Consider the following 17,998-nt stretch of genomic DNA (forward strand, 5'->3'; position numbering starts at 1 on the left):
ATGGGATTGTAAGGGGGGCGTTAGTCGTACTCGGGGGGGGCCAAATGCCGAGTGAAGACCGAGAATGCCGTTCGTTTTGAAGTACCGGAAACCACCAGGCACGGGAATGAACTGACCGAGCGGTTGAAGAGAGACAGTGCGTTGCAGATGTCACTTTGATGATGGGAAGGTTTTTTGGTGAGGGGTTAGGGAGGACCTTGAGGGGTTGAGGTGACGGGATGGTCTGTGTGAATTGGGCATCGGATCGGAGGGTCAAACGGCGAACTACACCAATGATCGATGTATGGCCTAGAGGTTGACCTCGGCTCTCAATCTTATCGTCATTGAATCCTTTTCAGAGTGCTTTGCCTGTTGCTCTGGTACTGATTTCATACTCTGGATGAGAGATACTCAACATTCAACGGTTGAGTCGAGGTTCTTCCTTCGGGTGTACACAGTAAGTCCAGTCCTCCTAGTTTTCAAGCGTGTGACATTCCCCCAATTCATCCACCCGTCCATTGACGAATAGGAAACCGATTGGCAAATACCATCATCAACTGTATGAATTGGGGGCGTTGTCTGGTTCTGTTCCACATTCCCGAATCCCTTGTTTTTTCCCTCCAACCAACCGCCTTCCTTTCTTCCTTTCCAAGATGAGGGGAATGACCGTTAGAGGTCGCTTCGGGAGTCGATCGAACGTGATACACGATCGGTTTTGCTGAGAGCGAAGAGGAGGAGGAGAAAGGCATGGCATATGATCACGAACTAACTAATCGAACTGCTAATGGCTAGAGAAAGGGGGGCAATCACTTGGATGCATAAATACTCGCTGCTTCTTTCCTCTTCTCAAAATATCAACCCCCTTCTCTTGCTCATTCTTTCTTCAATCTCAATTCAATTACTCCTCGGTGCTTGTTCTGCGTCAAGGTAACAGTACCACCACTTACACGCAACAGATATACATCGTACGTCCCGTCCCGTCCTTTACAACTCCCGCCTCGCCGAGTCCAACCATCTCAGAATCTATATAAAGAGATCAACTCCTCTCCCGCCCTCCCGTTTGATCCTCGACCTGCCGGTACTCTTGGTTCATTCAACTTCTATTCCACACACTTCTTCTTCAACGGTAACAAGTCAAAATGGTATTCTTCCTCCCCCGTCTGGCCTCTCGTTCTTCATCTTCTTCTGCCCTCCTCCCTTCCCTACTACGATCCTCCCTTTCGATCCCTCGTCCCGCTGCTACTCGGCTTCTCTTCCAACAAACCCGCCTGCTAACGACGCAACGTGAAAAGGTCAAAGTACTTGCCGTTCTGTACGATGGTGGGAGGCACGCTGAGGAGGTAACTAAACCGCCCCTTTCCTTCCTTCCTTTCCTTACCCTCTCCTCTCCTCTTCTCAACTTTCGCAGTATGGAGGAATGGCAAATGCGGGGTCTGGTGGTTCAATCTGGGGAAGCACACCACACCTACCTTAGAGTGGTCTCGGCATACATTCGGGGAAGTGGGGCAGACATGCAATGGCGGGATACCCCATCCCGTGCCGTGTGTTCGGCGCCGGTGGCATGTGGGGTGTAAAGGGAGTCGAAGGCTGACGGAACACAAAAATAGGTCCCTGGCCTCCTAGGCACCACCGAGAACGAGCTCGGAATCCGCAAGTGGCTCGAGGACCAGGGCCACACTCTGGTGACGACTTCTGACAAGGAGGGGGAGAACTCTACTTTTGACAAGGAGTTGGTCGACGCCGAGGTTATCATTACTACTCCGTATGTTTCTCTCTCTTTCTCTCTCTCTCTCTCACACACACCAAAAAAAAGGGGGTCTGATGAGCCGCACAAGATGTTGATGCTTTGATACAAAAAACAGATTCCATCCCGGCTACCTCACCGCCGAGCGCCTCGCCAAGGCAAAGAAGCTCAAGCTCGCCATCACGGCCGGCATTGGCTCCGACCATGTCGACCTCAACGCCGCCAACAAGACCAACGGCGGTATCACGGTTGCCGAAGTCACCGGCTCCAACGTTGTTTCCGTTGCCGAGCACGTCGTCATGACCATCCTTGTTCTTGTCAGGAATTTCGTCCCCGCTCACGAGATGATTGAGCAAGGTCGTTGGGATGTTGCCGAGGCGGCCAAGAATGAGTTTGATCTCGAGGACAAGGTCGTCGGTACCGTGGCTGTTGGCCGCATCGGTGAGCGTGTGCTCCGCCGCCTCAAGGCGTTTGACTGCAAGGAGCTTCTCTACTACGACTACCAGCCTCTGAGCCCTGAGAAGGAGAAGGAGATTGGCTGCCGCAGGGTGGACTCGCTCGAGGAGATGCTTGCGCAGTGTGATGTTGTCACAATCAACTGCCCTCTTCACGAGAAGACCAAGGGATTGTTTAACAAGGATTTGATTGCCAAGATGAAGCCTGGTATGTTTTTCTGATGTCAGGACCAAGAAAGTGATAGCTAACAGATGATAGGCTCATGGCTCGTCAACACTGCCCGTGGCGCCATTGTCGTCAAGGAGGACGTCGCCGAGGCGCTCAAGTCTGGCCACCTCCGCGGCTATGGCGGTGATGTCTGGTTCCCCCAGCCCGCTCCTGCCGACCACGTACTGCGGACGGCCAAGAACCCCTTTGGTGGTGGCAACGCCATGGTCCCCCACATGTCTGGTACTTCGCTCGATGCCCAGAAGAGGTACGCTCTCGGCACCAAGTCCATCTTGGAGAGCTACCTGTCGGGCAAGTTCGACTACAAGCCTGAGGATCTGATTGTACACGGCGGTGATTATGCCACCAAGGCTTATGGTGAGCGGGCCAAGCTTGTCAAGAAGGATGTCGCTGGTGCGTAAAGTGGCTGTTGAGGGCGGCGAATGGGATTTTTAGCAAGCACGGGAGTTGGAAGCCTCACACAGGTGGCTGACTGCGGCTTTTTATGAGATATGAAGAATATGATATCGTTAATTCACATATGGGACCGATTCCTGTGAAGATAAGCTGTGAATACTCAGCGCCGGCCCCGACTTCTGCTGCGCCGGCGATCGTGGTGCCTGGACCTTTCGTGCCTATCTCTGCTCCGGCTTCGACTTCTACTTCGGTGTCTGCGCTGGCCGGATTCGCGGGTGAATCTAGGTCCATCATTGTCGTCTTGTCTTGATCTGTGGCTACGGCTGTGTCGATCATTGTCGCGTTCTGGGCTGCGACTCCTCCGGCGGTGTCTTCGCTCTCTGTCTTCCCCGTCTGGCCTGTCCCGTCTTCGTTCCCTGCTGCGACTGCGATCACGATGACCATCCCGGCTCCTGTGTCTCCTCCTGTGTCGTCTTTCCGAGTCCTCGTCTCTATCGCGATGCCGGTGCCGATGTCTGTGTTCCCTGTCACCCTTGTCTCGCGGCGCCTCTGACCCCTTCTTATCCTCCTCCTCCTCCTCCTCCTCATACATAGGTGCCCTCGCAGGCCCCTTGACTACCCTCGCCGATGGGCCATCTGCCGGTACCTCCACCGCATTCGCCCCGCTGGCATTCCTCACCGGGGGAGGTAGCCCTAGAGCCAGTGCAATCGCGTCCTCCTCGGCCTCCTTGATCTTGCGAATCTCATCGCGGCGCTCGCGGGCTGCTCTCTCTTCCTCTGTCTCGTTCGAGTCGGCGGCGGTGGCGTCGGCTTTGGCATACCAGTTGAGGTCTCTGCCTTTGGCCCAACGGCCCACGGGGGCTTTGAGGGAGTGGCCTAGGTAGTTTTCTCTGTGGGCCGAGGTGGCTACTTCGTCCCAGGAGAAGTTGACGCCGCCGCGGGAGCCGGTTTTGCGAACTGTGGAGAGGAGGTCCATGGCAGATAGTTGCAGGGTTGTTGGTGGGGGAGATAGATGGTTAGAAGGTCGCAACTTCCGGGGTTGGATGTTTGTGAATGTTGACAGGAAGGAAGTCGCGACGTCAGAAAGTCGTTGAACTGGGGAAGGTGCCAAGAATGTGCATCCTGGGGGCTTGCAGGCTGCCCCACTTACCCAACGTTCTGGAAGGTGGCAGGGGTCTGCGGGGCATCGGGACTGCAGGGGAGCTGCCCGCCGCTGTTCACTTTCTGGAGCTCTCTTCTTCTGCTGATTGAAACTCGAAACTTTATAACCATCTTCTCGACCAACCTCCCGTGACCGACAACAATCTCCCCCTTCTTCTCCTACTTGGACGAGTAGCTTACCTTCTATCATCACAAGCAAAATTCTAAGCGGCAGTGCACAATGGCAACCACCTCCTCCAGGAGCGATCCTCTGGATGAGATCCGCTTCACCGGCCCAGTCGAGTTCGAGGGGGGCATCCACAACAACAGTGTGCTCTACTACTTCGCTACCTCGCCCTTTTACGACAAGACCTCCAACAATGAGGTTCTCTTCCAGCAGGGTCTCAACAATCCTAACATGATGCAATTCCTGGCCACCCGAGAGGCTTTTGAGGGCCGCTTGCGCACCATGTCTGGCCTCGAGTTCATCGTTGCCCAGGAGCCAGCCGAGACAGGCCCCGGCGCGGGAACTGGCGTCTGGGTAATCAACAAACAGACACGCCGCAAGAGAAGAGAGGGTGAGGAGGATGAGATCGCTGTCCACTCGGTATACTATATTGTTGGAGAGCATATTCACATGGCTCCCAGCTTTGCTGACATTATGAGCGCTCGACTCGTAAGTTTGCTGATCTTCTTTCGGCTGCCTGCTAGGCCTCGACACGATGCTAATCATTGTGATTGCGATGTACAGGCAACCATCTCCAACTTCCTCAGCAATATTCTTCCGTCTTCAGCTTCCGTCCAAGCCTGGTCTCCTGCAACTGGCCGTGTCTACAACCAACCCTCCACTACCACGGCAGGCTCCAATTCTGTCAAAGCTATCACGGCCTCTGCTCAGCAACAATCTCAAGGTTCAGGACAACAGAGCGACATCGGTCTCCCCACAACCCGCGACTTTGAAAAAGCTCTCTATCTTCATGAGCAATACGGCGATCAGTACATGGATGAGAACCCCATCACCGGACGGCCGGGCGAATTTCACCTCTCCTCCACCGGCAGAGCCAAAGTTAACCTCTCTGCGGCTGCGGCTGCCAAGCCATTACCAGTCAAGCTCCCGACAATCAACACCAAAGTGGCCGACAGTCCTCTCACATCAAAACCCACGGGCAAGGAGACCAAAAGCCCCAAAATTCCGGGCGGTCCGGGGAAGCTCAAGAGGAGGAAGAGCAGCAAAGCTGCTGTTACCCCGTCATAGAGTAATGGGAATTATGCCTTCCTCAAAGGGCTCTCGAGAGGAGAAGCCAGGTGAAAGTGTTGAACAATTGAGAGATGGGAGTGGCACTGATTCAGGGCACAATTCAGACTCTGCTCAGAATCCTCCCCCCCCAAACCAGCCATCAACAATTTGCGGCCAGCAATCAGGATTTCCAGGGAAATCTTCAAGTTCCCAATATGAGCTCACAGCCTGGGGCAAGCTCTCAGGTCAGTCAGCCCAATAACCAGACGCAGTCAGCGAACCAGAAAAATGAACCCCTCTACACCCCCGAGGATGATGACCACCCACCTCTCTTTTCGGGCTCCAGTTCCGCGAAGGATCCTATTTATTGATAAGGACCCTGCTTTTGAGAAGGACCCTGCTTTTGAGAAGGACCCTGCTTTTGAGAAGGACCCTGCTTTTGAGAAGGACGCCAGCTCTGGGGAGGATACCGATTCGAAAAAGGATGTCAGCTCTGAGGAGGTCGCTGACCCTGAGAAGGACTCAGGCCACGGGGAGTTCTCAGGTCACGAGGAAGATGCCGGCTCTGAGAAGGACCCTGATTCTGAGGAGGGCTCCGGTCACGAGGAAGATGCCGCTTCCGAGGAAAACGCCGATTCTAGGGAGGGCTCCGGTTCTGTAACCTCCAATCCAGGAAGACTGGCCCATGTTTTCAGGGCGGTGCGGGATGACCGTGAAGTGAGACTTGCCTGCCCTTGGGAAGAAGGTTACCTTGATCTTCCAGGCGGGCCTCTTCGGCCTCCTGGCAAAATCTTCAATCCTTTCGATCCCGGTTGGAATCTTGCTCGCAACAGAATGGATGCGCTTGGCCATCCCTATTGGTATTTTGACGACCCTAAACCGGACAACAACACTGGGTACAGATTCTGGAGACAAGCTCGAAGAGCGGCACGAGTGTGTATCTATCTTCTATGGGCGAGGGACCCACTGAACCTAGTCACTAAGGACCTGGTGGGCCTCCTGAACATGGATTCGCGCCCAACTGGTGCAAGTGGCCTCCCGGTTTTGAAGCTATTAGCCATCAAGTACTTTTTACTATGCTCATGGACAACAGGATGAAAAGGCTGACGACGTGGCCGATGACGGATGATGCTAGTTACGCTCGGCGTAACCAATTCACGACCTACGTGCTCTCTGATGCGTTTCTTTGTTTTGAATTCACGGGCCGAGAGGGCGAGCCCACAGTGGGAAGGATGCAGAAAGACATGTATGCTTACGATTGCATCAAGACCTGGCACTTTGAAGGTTTGGCGGCCGAGGGCGACAAGAGGGGCGTCAAAAGAGCCTGGTTCTAGAACTTCAGGTTGGTGGAAGAGATGGGAAGGCATCTTGACCGCTTTTTACTCCCCCCTAACCTGGACTACCAGGACTGGGCAAAGTATGAACACGACAATTGGTGGTATGCACGTGATTGGTTTGAGAGGTCACAAGATGAGAGAGACAGGGAAAAATTGCTGCAGTTATCTGGAAACCCTCTGGACGATATGGCGGATAAAGTGTTTGCGAGGCCGCCCGTGCGTGATGTAAAGGACGAGTACCCTGATGCGGACACAGAGGAGCTGCCTGTTTTACGGTGGATGTGGCATCACCGGTTGATTGGGGGTCGAGCGAAAAGGATTGTGATTTGGATCGAAAACGAAGGAGAAGAGGAAGGCGCAGGTTTGGACGAGGGAGGAGGTGAGGGGAGAGAAAAAGGAGAGGGAGAGGAGGTGGGAGGAGTTGAGGGTGCGGAGGGAGGCTTTCATGGCGGTTGGATTTATGGAAGGGGGAGGGGGGGGAAGAGAGTGGGATTTTTTCGTAGAAGAGGGGATGTATGTAGCGGAGAATCAAATTGGGAATAGAAACGAATTAATAATACATGTTGACCATTTTTGGAGGCGTGTTGATTTTCTTTCCAAGGTCTTTGCGTTATGTGGCAACTCTTGTGGATTTCTCTTTTTCTACACAGACACCTCTTGATCAGTCTAAGACCTGTTAACTATCTTAAAGGGCTGTTACTATATGTTTGATACTTGTTCAATTATCTTTGAAGGCGTAATGACTATTATACAAGGTTTTGATGTCTTGTTGCAGTGTGTGTCTACTTTTTTATCTAAAATGTCCGACAAGGGAGACGAGGGAAGTGTGTAATGATGGTGGACTTGATGGTGCTGATGTGGAGGTAATTTGGTTTGTGTGTGTGTGTGTGCGTGTGTGTGGGGAGGGGGATATTTTGAGACTCATCCCACTTGACGGACTTCGTTCTTTTTTCCTTATTCGTCAGGCGAATATAAAGTTGATATTGCCGCGCAGGGCTTGCAGGTTTGTTGGATAGGTGCCTCCTTCACTGCCCAGTTTGGGGGAATTAAGAAAACCAAGATGGGGCTGGAGAAGAGAGGTTGGAGGAAGACAAAAACTGAGCACCTTGGAGACGACGAAGATCACTTACACCTTCTGAGGCGGAGCATTCTATTCTTTCCTGACTGGCCAGGTCCGGTGCCAGGACCTTTTGCTATCTTGAGAAACTTTAGACTGCGAAGCAAAGCAACATGTCGACACTTCTCGGGCTAATCTTTCAGATAACAGTCCACATCTTTCCCCTTCAACTATCAGGTAGAGCAGAGACCAGCATTGTAAAACAACAGACACAAGAACCACAAAATATAGGCAAAGAACAATACTGTTGAAGACAATGGTACTCATATAATCTACTTATTTTCCCTCGCAATGATACTCATATTGTATTCTGACGCTAGGCAGTTAGCACCATTATCCAAAAGTTGCGATATTTGAAACAGAGTAACAGCTGGAAATATGCGGAGTGGTCATTCAGAAAAAGAACAATGTAGGTGATTGGTTATAATCATGGTAGGTATAACTCATAAACAGCCTCTCTTGCGAGAATTCATCATTTGACCGAAGTTAAAACCGCTGGGGGGTGGGAACGTACCTTTGCTGGGGGGGAGCTATTGAGTTGACTGTGTGGAATACACGATGTCTATCTGACGAGATACTGGGCAAGTGTTAGGAACACAGACAGACCAGAGTGATGAAATGAGGTGAATGCAAGGGGAAGATGGGGTGTCAGAAATAGAACAATGTAGGTGATGTGGTTATAATCATGGTAAGACATAACTCATAAACAGCCTCTTTTGAGTAATTCATCATAGTGGAGATGGGGGCAGCAGAAGATGAAAGAAACGTACCATTGTTAAGGATATACCCCAGTTGATTATCGTTGAGTTGATGACCTGGCCGAATGAGCAGTGCCTCGAATCGTGTTAGCTTGGCCCAGACTCGAATCAGAGTAGAAAAGGAGGAAGTAAATAGTGTCATGATCAGAAATAGAACAATGTATAGGTGATGAATGTAATCATGGTAAATTACTCATATACAGCCTCGTGAGAGAATATGCATCATGTGGACCAATAAAAAAGAGTGTGTGTCGGGGAGTGTGACATACTATGGCGGACGAGAAGGTGGTGGACCTCAGTGGTCATGGTCAAGAGACGGGCTGTGTTACTGTTGACAGGTTAGTCACTGTGCAGTGAAGCGCATGAAAAGAGAAAAGTGTTTCGAGTGTGTCCGATCAGAAATAGAACAATGTATAGGTGTATGTAAATCATCAAAAAAGATCTCATAAACAGCCTCGTAAGAGAAATGCATCATGGTGACAGTGTGAAGATCGAAGAAGGATTGTTACGTACCAAAGAACCAGCACATGAACTCGCGGCTGAAACACGAGAGACGTTCAACTCGTAGGTATCAAACTACTCCAGGTTAGCCAATGTGTTCCAGGTTAGGCAGAAGCAGATGAGTTGGGAGTTGATGGTGTAATCAGAAATAGAACAATGTATAGGTGATAAATGTAATCATTAAAAAGATTTCATAAACAGCCTCGTGAGAGAAGTACATCATGGCAGACGGGATGAAGGAAGATTGTAGTATGAATATTTACCTTAATAAACAGCCCAAACCATTGCAAACTCCATATCAACTATCGCCCAGTTAGCCAACCTGCCCAACGCCAATGACGAAGAAAGAATAAAGGGTTTGAGTTGCCTCAGAAATAGAACAATGTATGGTGTTAAGTGTAATCATCAAAAGATTTCATAAACAGCCTCTTTCGAGAAATGCATCATAGAGCAATAGCATGACCAACAGCGCAAGTGAACTCCTTGCCGCCAGCCAGCCAGCCAAAAACGAGAGAAGAAAGGAATCAAAACTTACCTACAACACGACTTCCAGCGGGGGACCGCGGATGACAACAAATACCATCTCAAATTAAGAGTTATCCTATCGCTATATAAGTGTATCATAAGTCATTATTACTCAACAATCCAACCCTTCCCAGGAACCTTGCGCTGTGTCACTCTTCTTGCTGGCAATGGCCATCCCAGCCCTCCAGCGCCGCCCTCAGCCCGAAGATATGGGATCACCCAAACCTCCTTCGTCTTGCCATCGGCACTTTCAGAGCCCTTGACCTCTTTGATGGGCTTGCCATACGTGAGAAGTGGCGTACCCTTGGCTAGAGAAGCGATCTGGCCTGCTGTCAAGTCCGTCAAAGCATGCATCCTCGTCTTGACCTTCTTCTCACCGTCTGCGCCTGTGTTGCCAGCCTTCTGGAGGTAGGCATAGCAGATGTACTCGGGGCATTCGGCAGTGCTGAGATGAGCAAGAGGAGAAGTTGGATGTATGTATACCAGCCTGTCAAGAGGATCCTCAACCTTTTGATCACCCTCAAGCGGGATGAGAGGGATGTATGGAACATCAATCGCACGACGTGGTTTCCTGGACGTCTCAGGCGGGTTGGGAGCCTTGTCAGCCCTGATAGCGACTTGATCAATGAAGCCTGCGGCAATCATTTGCTTGAGAGCTTGGACCTGTGTAGCAGAAGGAGGGTCCAGTTTCTCCTCAAGCTTGAAATTGGCGTGTTGTGGAATGTTGGTCCTCAGGAGATCCGCGATCTGGAATTGCAGCTGCCGAATTTCCTTTAGGATCTTGAACCGCACAAAGTGGCTTTCGCACCAGGCTTCTGTGGGCTCATGGGCAAACTCTCCTACAACCTGGAGCAGCTTGATGGCGTCACTCTTGTCGTCGAGGTAGCAAAAGTTCTTGTGGACAGCATTATATGCTTGACGAACTCTCGCTCGCTTTTCCTCGGCGATCACCTCTTCATTGGTACGAAAGTCTTCGGTGCTCTCCTCTAATGCTGGAATGGCTTGGTGTTCGTTGATGAAAATCTCACCAGCAGACAGGGCGGCAACCAGAGCAATGGTATATGGCAGGCAGCCGTGAAGGTGTCCAACCAACAGGATGCGTGAGAAGCGAGGTGACAAGGGGAAAATGGACATGGTCGAGCCTGTTGGCGTGATCTGCCCCTCAGGTGTGATGGCTGAAAGGTAGGTCAAAAGCTTCTCAGCCTTTACCAGGCTTTCTCGCTCTGGGGGTGTCGGGAATGGAAAGTTGACGACGTGTTGCAAGTTCATGGCCTTCAGTTGTAGAACGACGCCCTCGATGGGCATGCGGAGCAGCTCTGGGTCGGCAAAGAGAGGGAAGTCCCTTTCGTAAATCGCAGACGAGTACAGCCTCCAGCAATGGCCAGGGCCAGTACGACCGGCACGACCGGCACGTTGTTGCGCACTTGCCTTGCTGATCCAATCGATCTGGAAGCTCTGGACGTTGCTCACAGGGTCATACCGGCGCTCCTTGGATCTGCCACAGTCGAAGACATACCGAATACCAGGAATAGTCAAACTGGTCTCTGCAACGTTTGTCGACAAGATGACCAATCGCGAGCCGTCCGGGGGTGGCTCGAAGACCTTCATCTGCTCTTTTGTCGGAAGCATCGAGTACAAGGGCAAGATATGCATCTTTCTTGGTCCTGTACCAGACTCCTCATCCTCAATGTCGAATTCCTTCTCCTCTTCTTCCTCGTCGGAAATCTCGCCTTCATCCATATCGTGAACCGCTCTGTCATCGATATCACCAAATTCGATATCCTCAGCCTCGATAGGAGCTTCCTTGGCTGAAATCTTGACCTTGGGCCCAGATGCAGTGTTCATGCCACCGCCAAAAGCAGCCTTCAGACGCTTGCTGAGTTGGATGATCTCGCCTTGGCCAGTGAGAAACACAAGCATGCCACCTGGTGGCAGCTTTCGATGACCTCTGCTGATTTTGCGAAAGGCGTCCTCGACATAGTCGTGCCGTGTCTTCTTGGCGAAGTGGATGGTGACCTCGTGTTGACGGCCCTCCACGTCGATAACTCGTGGCGGAGTCTCAAAGAGCGCGGTATTTTGTGTAAATTCTTCAACACGTAAAGTGGCAGACATGATGATCAGCTTCAAAGGCTTTGTTGTGGGGTCTTCCTTGGCCAGCTCAGCTCTCAGCTTGACCACTCGGCTGAGCATTGCGATGAGGATATCGGTGTTGACACTTCTCTCGTGGGCTTCATCGATGATAATGGAAGAGTACTTGCGAAGTGCAAAATCCTGGGCCGCCTCTCGGAGGAGAACACCATCAGTCATGAACTTGATGGCTGTGTTGGGATCGACGGTGCCCTCGAACCGAATCTGGTAGGCGACGACCTTGGAAAAGTCTCCCATCTCCTGACCAACCCGTTTCGACATACTGACAGCAGCCACACGTCTCGGCTGGGTGACGCCAATCATGCCAGGAGTGGGACCCTTCTGGTCACCGTAGCCAGCCTCAAACAAAAACTGTGGCAGTTGTGTTGTCTTTCCCGAGCCAGTGGCACCACAGATGACGACTACGTCGTTGTTGTGAATGGCCTCCATAATCTTCTGCTCCTCAGCCACGACAGGAAGCTTGAAACGAGCCTCCTCAATCTCAGGGTTCCTTGTGACGGTGACGGCATGCGACTTTCTGGTGACATTGGTTGTTGGCTGCAACTCAATCGGTAGTGGCTCTTGCTCTAATGGGCGGGGCTGGAAGTTTTCTGGTCTGGGCATTTCGAGTATAGTGGAAGTTGTTGGTGTGTATCCCAGAGCTTCGTTTCGTTGCTGGTGTGCCCAAGCCTTGAAAGCAGATGATCTTTCTTTCCGCCGCTCTTTCATAGACTCCTCGTCTTCTTCGTCCTCCGAGCCGGACCCCTCTTCAGAACTCTCTTCGTCGTCATCCTCTTCCTCTTCGTCCTCTCTACTGCCAGCATCACTCATGTCCTCATCCGACTGCTCTTCACTTTTCTCCGACCCACCAACATCAGACTCGTCCTCATCCTCCTCACCCGACTCCTCTTCATCAGCGGAACTGAACCCGCCAAATTCATCAGATACTGATTCTTCGTGAACGACAGGCGCAGCTAATGAGAACTTCGACTTCACACCGCCTCTCTTTTGTCTCTTTGCAAGCACTGGGCGGCCAGAGTCGTCGATCTCGAGTGGCCGTTTCAGACCAGAGCCGACTGCCGATGTGGTAGGAGCTGCCGCGGTTGTAGAGGACTGTGGTTGATCTTGCTTGGCGCTGGTGCCCTGCTGTGTCGTCCTGGGTCCTTCCTCCTCAGACTCGTCGGATTCCTCCGGTTGCCGATGTTGTGGGACCTCCCCCTTCTTAACATTGCGCTTCTGGTAGAGCAGCGTCAAGTCTGACTTATCCACGCCGAGACCGGCATCCTTCTCCCTGAGAACGCGGCGGATGGCTTGCTTCTTGGTCTCCTTAACTTGACCAATTGACTTGGCACTGCTGAATAAACTGGTGTCGATCTTGTTGGCCTCGAGTTTCTTGAGGAGCTCTCGGTTCTCATCCTTCTTCAACTTGCTTTCGATGTACTTCTCTAGACGTTTGGCCTTTTTCCCAGTGACCTTGGTGCCGTCGGGCTTTAGTGACTCGCGCAACTGTTTCCTCTTCTCCTCGGCCTCAGCCTGCTGCGCCGGGGTGATCTCAACAACATTGGAATCTGCATCGAGCTCTGTGTCGAGAGTAGCTCTCTCCTCGGCGCGTTGGCGCTCAAGATGCTTCCGCTTGCGCTGACGTGGGACAAATTTCTTGACGGCCATCTTTGTCGCCCGGAAACCAGCTCCCGTAATGTGTGTTTTGGCGACTTGGATCTGTTCAGACCACAGTGGAAATTCTCAATCCTTCTTTGAGATTTCGAGACAAATCTTGTCCGCCCGGCAGAATTCTGGAGCTAAGCGCCCACCCCACATGGAAGAGTGGGGCCAGGCATCACAGTGCATCTGACAGTGTACGACACCATGCAGCCATATAGAGTGAATGAGAACGTTGGAGATGTTTGCCAGTTAGAAGACTTTAAGACTAAGGCTTTCGTCCAAGGCTCATCAACGGCGGCAGTAAACAACTGATCTTAGTATCTTCAACATGGACGGCACATATATTCAGCAGGAGCCCTTTCCTGCCCCCTCGAAGACTGCTACTGGAATCATCAACGGTGTCCCAACCGAAGTGGAAGCAACCAGCTTCTCAGACAAGATCATGCTCACCGTGTCTCAAGGTGGCCGCCTTGCCCAATGGGTAAGCCAACCGATGATACATAAACCCTTATTCCAATATATCACTCACGTTCGAAAAGGTGTCAGTACCACTCTCAGCACCATCCTCAGCGTCTATCGATATGGCTCTTCCTGGCTCAAGCACTCTGCCTTCAGCACACCTGACACCCAGCACATTACTTGGCGGCGGTGATTCTGATAGGGAGACGATGGGCCATCTGTACGCCACTCAGATCGCAAGCCATTTGGCTCTGCGTAACCCAGATGAGAAGAGAACCCTCTTGTTAGGGTTGGGATTGGAGAAGGTGGATGGAGGAGGCGAAGCGTTTTTTGACTTTCTCGAGTTGGTGCTACAGGTTATCTGAGGACGAAGAGAATGGGCCCAATTGGTATCCAAAGATGGAGAGTGTTGTCATGGGTTTCTGCAGGGCCGTTCTTTCCCCATGTAGCGAACTTCTGGAGCTCTAGGCTGATGTATTACTAGAGCCAAATGACATGATATGGGGACATTGAATCGAAGCGTCGTAATTCACACAACTTGGCCAAGTGAAGCGTATCTCTGGTTCAGACCATGTTCAAGATAAGTTCGAGATCTCGGCCAAGACCTCACTCAGAGCAACCCTAACCCGGCTCAGCGAAGCCCCAACTGCCCCACAAAACCTAACCTTTGCCCTTGCGCCAAGATTTCAGGGCAGACTGGCGGGCCCACTTTACAGCTGCACGCACCGGCAAAAATCCGGTGCTGGCTCTCAGGTCCTGTGCCCACCAAAAAAAATACCCAGCCCTAAAATCTACGGCGGGACCCGAAATAGCTCTTTGCGAAGAGCATCACCGTCGACGAATTCCGGACATCGTCACTAACCAGCAGCCACCATGGTATGCCCACCGCAATCGCTGTCTCATGAGGAGAAGATGCTGACTATCGCAGCCTACCCGGTTTTCCAAGACAAGAAAGCACCGCGGCCATGTACGTTCTCCCCGCCCACCGGAAATGCTGTTTGAATTGATTACTGACTGTGTGCTCTCCAGGTGTCCGCCGGTAAGGGGTATGTAACGATCAATCGGCCGACCGCAACGAATTTACATTGACGAATAATTTTCCAGTCGCGTCGGCAAGCACAGAAAGCACCCGGGTGGTCGTGGTATGGCCGGTGGTCAGGTACGACGAAATCATCTCGAAGTTTGGATGGAGACAGGACATGGGCTAACTCGACGAAAAGCACCACCACCGCACCAACCTTGATAAGTGTACGAAACCATCGCCCTGGGGATTGGATGGGGTTTGATGGCGGGAAAACTGGAGAAGACTCTGGCTTCACGCTTCAAGCACCATGCTGCCCCGCGACAACGACACTTGACAAATGCTAACGACTGGAATCAGACCATCCCGGTTACTTCGGAAAGGTCGGCATGAGACGTACGTTTCCCCCGCGATCGATAACGGCTTGAAGTGAAAGAATTAGGAATTGACCGTTTGGATAGACTTCCACCTTCTCCGCAACCACGAGTGGGCTCCTACCATCAACATCGAGAAGCTCTGGTCTCTCGTCCCCCTTGAGACCCGCGACAAGTACGTCAGCGGCGCCAAGACCGACTCTGCCCCCGTCATCGACCTCCTCGCCAACGGCTACGCCAAGCTCCTCGGCAAGGGTGAGTGATCTGGAAGTTCTTTTTGAGGAGGAATGCGTGGGCTAACTCTGTCCCCAGGCCGTCTCCCCGAGATCCCCGTCGTTGTCCGTGCCCGGTACGTCAGCGCCGAGGCTGAGCGCAAGATTGTTGAGGCTGGTGGTGTTATCGAGCTCGTCGCTTAAATAGGAAACGGGTTTGGGAAAATAAAGGCAGCGATTTGACATTTTCGGTCACAAGGGAAATACCGGATAGTGAACCCAATGGCATACGGATCGGGCGTTGAAACGTTCAGCTACGAGCTAGGTCCCGGCGTCCTGGTTGGTTCCTGGGGTGATGAAGATACACACCTCCAGATATTGCAGCATTTTGGGAATGGGATGTTTGATTTGCATCTTCCGGCCCCTCGGTCCCTCGACCGTTCATGTTACTCCGTATCGAGGTGCGAACAATGACATCTCCTGCTGAGTTACGAACATGTTTTGATCCATCTAGCTGCCTTTGTGTTTTGGACCCTTGATAGATAATTCCGTCGTCTTGCTTAATACAGCGGCACTCCGCGCTTTCTCTTGCAGCAGTCACACAATTACCACCGCCCACTGAATCCATCATTGGCTGAACTGAGCGGTACCGAGTCTTCATATCAGGTCATCAAATGCCAACATACGACAGTCTTTTGCTTGGTACTTGGATGCTTTGTGCTACTAACCTCTACCAAGTAACCCGCACATAATCTGTACCACAAACTTCCGATATTATCGTGGCATTTTACAAATGCCGAGAAAGCGACGCTCGCACTCAGGAGCGCCACGACCGAGCACGTATTTATCACCATGGATCGGACTGTCAGCCGTGGTGCATGATGGCGTTGCCGGCAGTGGGATGTTGAGTCAGCATATCCGCGGGAGAGCATCCGTGAGGCCATAGGTCCTGAGATGGGTTCTATGAAGACAAATCATTCGGCGATAGGTGCATGCTGATGAATCTGAGCATCTACGCCATGCATGAGAAAAGACACAATCGGTCGCACAGGGTAGACATTCGGTATAGGCCGTGGAGGACAGCCCGTGTTGTTTGGAGTTTGAAGAGCTCACCCCGCTTACGATCTGCTCTCGGGGTAGTACATCGCGAGGCTGGATGGTGTTTCGGTGGGTTTCGCATACGTACTGACGGGTATATATATGTTCTGCTATTCTACTTTTTATCCTTGGTGGTGTTCTATCGTTTCTTCATATGCACTCACACCCCTTCACAACTCACTTACACTAAGTTATCTCCCCCCCGCTGTCCCTTAGACACCACACAGCACCGCACCACCATGCTTATCCTCCCCCTCCTTTTCCTCCTCCCCCTTTCCACCGCCAAACCACCAAAACTAAACTCCAACGGCATCCCCCACTTCTCTTCCCTCCCCCTCAACCCCCCGGCCCCTTACCTCTCCGCATGGGGCCTCTACGGCCCCAACGACGAACTCGGCACCCTCAACCGCCTCTCCCCAGCCATCGTGGCAGCTGCCTCAAAGACAGAGATCAAGACAGGCGTGAGAGTGAGTCTCAACTGGGCGATGAACGCCCAAGGCAACGAATCCTTCATCAACCGCGGGAATTTCGGACACAGGATCTACCCCGCGGGGCCGTACTACGACGAGGTGTGGGATTATAACTCCCAGGTGAGCAGTCACTGGGATAGTTTAAGGCATTTTCCTTATATACAAGAGAGGAAGTTTTACAACGGGGTTGAGGATGGGGATGTTTTGGGGGAGGGGAACGGAACTAGGAATAGCATACATGTCTGGTCGGAAAGGGGGATCGTCGGACGGGGGGTGTTGGTTGATTTTCACAGTTGGAGGCTGAAGCAGTTAGAAGGGAGAAATCCGGAGGAGAGGTTCAAGAGGTTTGATCCGTTTGTGGGGGAGACGAGTGGGATTTCGCTGGAGGATGTGAGGGCTGTGTTGAAGTGGCAGGGGACGAAGGTTAGGTTTGGGGATATTTTGATTGTGAGGTCTGGTATGTTTCCCCCGACTGAAATTGAGTATCCTACCTAAGTCATGTATCAGTTGCTTACATGAGAAAAGGGTGGACTGTCGGCTTCAACAACAAGACCCGCGAGGAGATCCTGGCTCTGCAGCGTGCTGGTTCGATCAGCGCTTCGGGTTTGGAACAGAGTCTTCCCATGATGAAGTTCCTCTGGGACAACTTTTCTGCTGTGGCGGGTGATATGCCGGGTGTGGAAGCTTATCCGGCGAGGGCAAACTTCACCATGCATGAGGTGTTGCTCGCTGGTTGGGGCTGTCCGATGGGCGAGTTGTTCGATCTGGAGGCGCTTGCTGCAGAGGCCAAGAGGCAGAAGCGATGGAGTTTTTTTTTGACGAGCGAGGTTATCAACCTGCCCGGCGCTTTGGCTAGGTGAGTTTATAGGTTTTGAGCACCATTGGCTGTTTGCGAGAGTCGAAACTGATGTGGGTGAGCAGTCCGATTAACGCGCTGGCTATCTTCTGAGGAGGAAAGCGGATGGCACCTAATTTTGGGGGTATCAGAACACGTAGTTCATTGTTGATTGTGATTGATACTCATGAAATAGCAACACATCAACAACATACATAGAAATCAATGGAGTTGAATCAAACTGTCTAGTTGTTCAAGCGACAATGCCCTGATAGACTTGTAAGTGATAAGGTAAGATACCTGTAACAATGCGTAATGATAC

The 17,998-nt window shown here is 51.8% G+C and overlaps 9 protein-coding genes across 9 annotated transcripts; 7 read left to right on the forward strand and 2 right to left on the reverse strand.

The window, feature by feature from the left end:
* Positions 1-281: 281 nt before the first annotated feature.
* Positions 282-2,808, forward strand: FDH1_2 (formate dehydrogenase (NAD+); the record flags this gene model as incomplete). The annotated part of the gene is made up of 6 exons (XM_062876896.1): positions 282-436; positions 509-1,121; positions 1,272-1,319; positions 1,587-1,741; positions 1,842-2,386; positions 2,438-2,808. The coding sequence occupies exons 2-6, from the start codon at positions 1,119-1,121 to the stop codon at positions 2,806-2,808; spliced, it is 1,122 nt and encodes a 373-aa protein (XP_062735539.1). The 5' UTR covers positions 282-436; positions 509-1,118.
* A 155-nt stretch (positions 2,809-2,963) lies between these two features.
* On the reverse strand, positions 2,964-3,779 carry QC761_211640 (uncharacterized protein; the record flags this gene model as incomplete). The annotated part of the gene is made up of 1 exon (XM_062876897.1): positions 2,964-3,779. One exon carries the CDS (start codon positions 3,777-3,779, stop codon positions 2,964-2,966), a length of 816 nt encoding a protein of 271 aa, XP_062735540.1.
* Positions 3,780-4,184: 405 nt separating this feature from the next.
* MED6 (Mediator of RNA polymerase II transcription subunit 6) lies at positions 4,185-5,198 on the forward strand (the record flags this gene model as incomplete). The annotated part of the gene is made up of 2 exons (XM_062876898.1): positions 4,185-4,619; positions 4,695-5,198. 2 exons carry the CDS (start codon positions 4,185-4,187, stop codon positions 5,196-5,198), a joined length of 939 nt encoding a protein of 312 aa, XP_062735541.1.
* A 197-nt stretch (positions 5,199-5,395) lies between these two features.
* On the forward strand, positions 5,396-6,891 carry QC761_211652 (uncharacterized protein; the record flags this gene model as incomplete). The annotated part of the gene is made up of 2 exons (XM_062876899.1): positions 5,396-5,425; positions 5,787-6,891. 2 exons carry the CDS (start codon positions 5,396-5,398, stop codon positions 6,276-6,278), a joined length of 522 nt encoding a protein of 173 aa, XP_062735542.1. The 3' UTR covers positions 6,279-6,891.
* A 2,635-nt stretch (positions 6,892-9,526) lies between these two features.
* Positions 9,527-13,213, reverse strand: ECM16 (putative ATP-dependent RNA helicase DHR1; the record flags this gene model as incomplete). The annotated part of the gene is made up of 1 exon (XM_062876900.1): positions 9,527-13,213. One exon carries the CDS (start codon positions 13,211-13,213, stop codon positions 9,527-9,529), a length of 3,687 nt encoding a protein of 1,228 aa, XP_062735543.1.
* Positions 13,214-13,440: 227 nt separating this feature from the next.
* On the forward strand, positions 13,441-14,031 carry QC761_211680 (uncharacterized protein; the record flags this gene model as incomplete). Its single annotated transcript, XM_062876901.1, has 2 exons — positions 13,441-13,688; positions 13,747-14,031. Exons 1-2 carry the CDS (start codon positions 13,536-13,538, stop codon positions 14,029-14,031), a joined length of 438 nt encoding a protein of 145 aa, XP_062735544.1. The 5' UTR covers positions 13,441-13,535.
* A 508-nt stretch (positions 14,032-14,539) lies between these two features.
* RPL28 (60S ribosomal protein L28) lies at positions 14,540-15,477 on the forward strand (the record flags this gene model as incomplete). The annotated part of the gene is made up of 8 exons (XM_062876902.1): positions 14,540-14,542; positions 14,595-14,633; positions 14,696-14,712; positions 14,771-14,825; positions 14,887-14,914; positions 15,048-15,083; positions 15,149-15,316; positions 15,374-15,477. 8 exons carry the CDS (start codon positions 14,540-14,542, stop codon positions 15,475-15,477), a joined length of 450 nt encoding a protein of 149 aa, XP_062735545.1.
* A 78-nt stretch (positions 15,478-15,555) lies between these two features.
* Positions 15,556-15,890, forward strand: QC761_0044130 (uncharacterized protein; the record flags this gene model as incomplete). The annotated part of the gene is made up of 2 exons (XM_062872391.1): positions 15,556-15,734; positions 15,788-15,890. 2 exons carry the CDS (start codon positions 15,556-15,558, stop codon positions 15,810-15,812), a joined length of 204 nt encoding a protein of 67 aa, XP_062735546.1. The 3' UTR covers positions 15,813-15,890.
* A 515-nt stretch (positions 15,891-16,405) lies between these two features.
* QC761_211700 (uncharacterized protein) lies at positions 16,406-17,900 on the forward strand. Its single transcript, XM_062876903.1, has 3 exons — positions 16,406-17,298; positions 17,367-17,697; positions 17,763-17,900. The coding sequence occupies exons 1-3, from the start codon at positions 16,611-16,613 to the stop codon at positions 17,788-17,790; spliced, it is 1,047 nt and encodes a 348-aa protein (XP_062735547.1). The 5' UTR covers positions 16,406-16,610; the 3' UTR covers positions 17,791-17,900.
* Positions 17,901-17,998: the final 98 nt, after the last annotated feature.

The sequence above is a fragment of the Podospora bellae-mahoneyi genome, chromosome 2 (genome assembly GCF_035222275.1).
Source record: "Podospora bellae-mahoneyi strain CBS 112042 chromosome 2, whole genome shotgun sequence".
In the NCBI taxonomy this organism is placed as follows: domain Eukaryota; kingdom Fungi; phylum Ascomycota; class Sordariomycetes; order Sordariales; family Podosporaceae; genus Podospora; species Podospora bellae-mahoneyi.

Bases quoted from the DNA above. Each gene is read 5' to 3' on its own strand.
- QC761_211700 (XM_062876903.1), top strand. From the start codon at position 16,611: ATGCTTATCCTCCCCCTCCTTTTCCTCCTCCCCCTTTCCACCGCCAAA. The intron at 17,299-17,366 runs GTATGTTTCCCC...ACATGAGAAAAG, and splicing joins TATTTTGATTGTGAGGTCTG to GGTGGACTGTCGGCTTCAAC. The intron at 17,698-17,762 runs GTGAGTTTATAG...GTGGGTGAGCAG, and splicing joins CTGCCCGGCGCTTTGGCTAG to TCCGATTAACGCGCTGGCTA.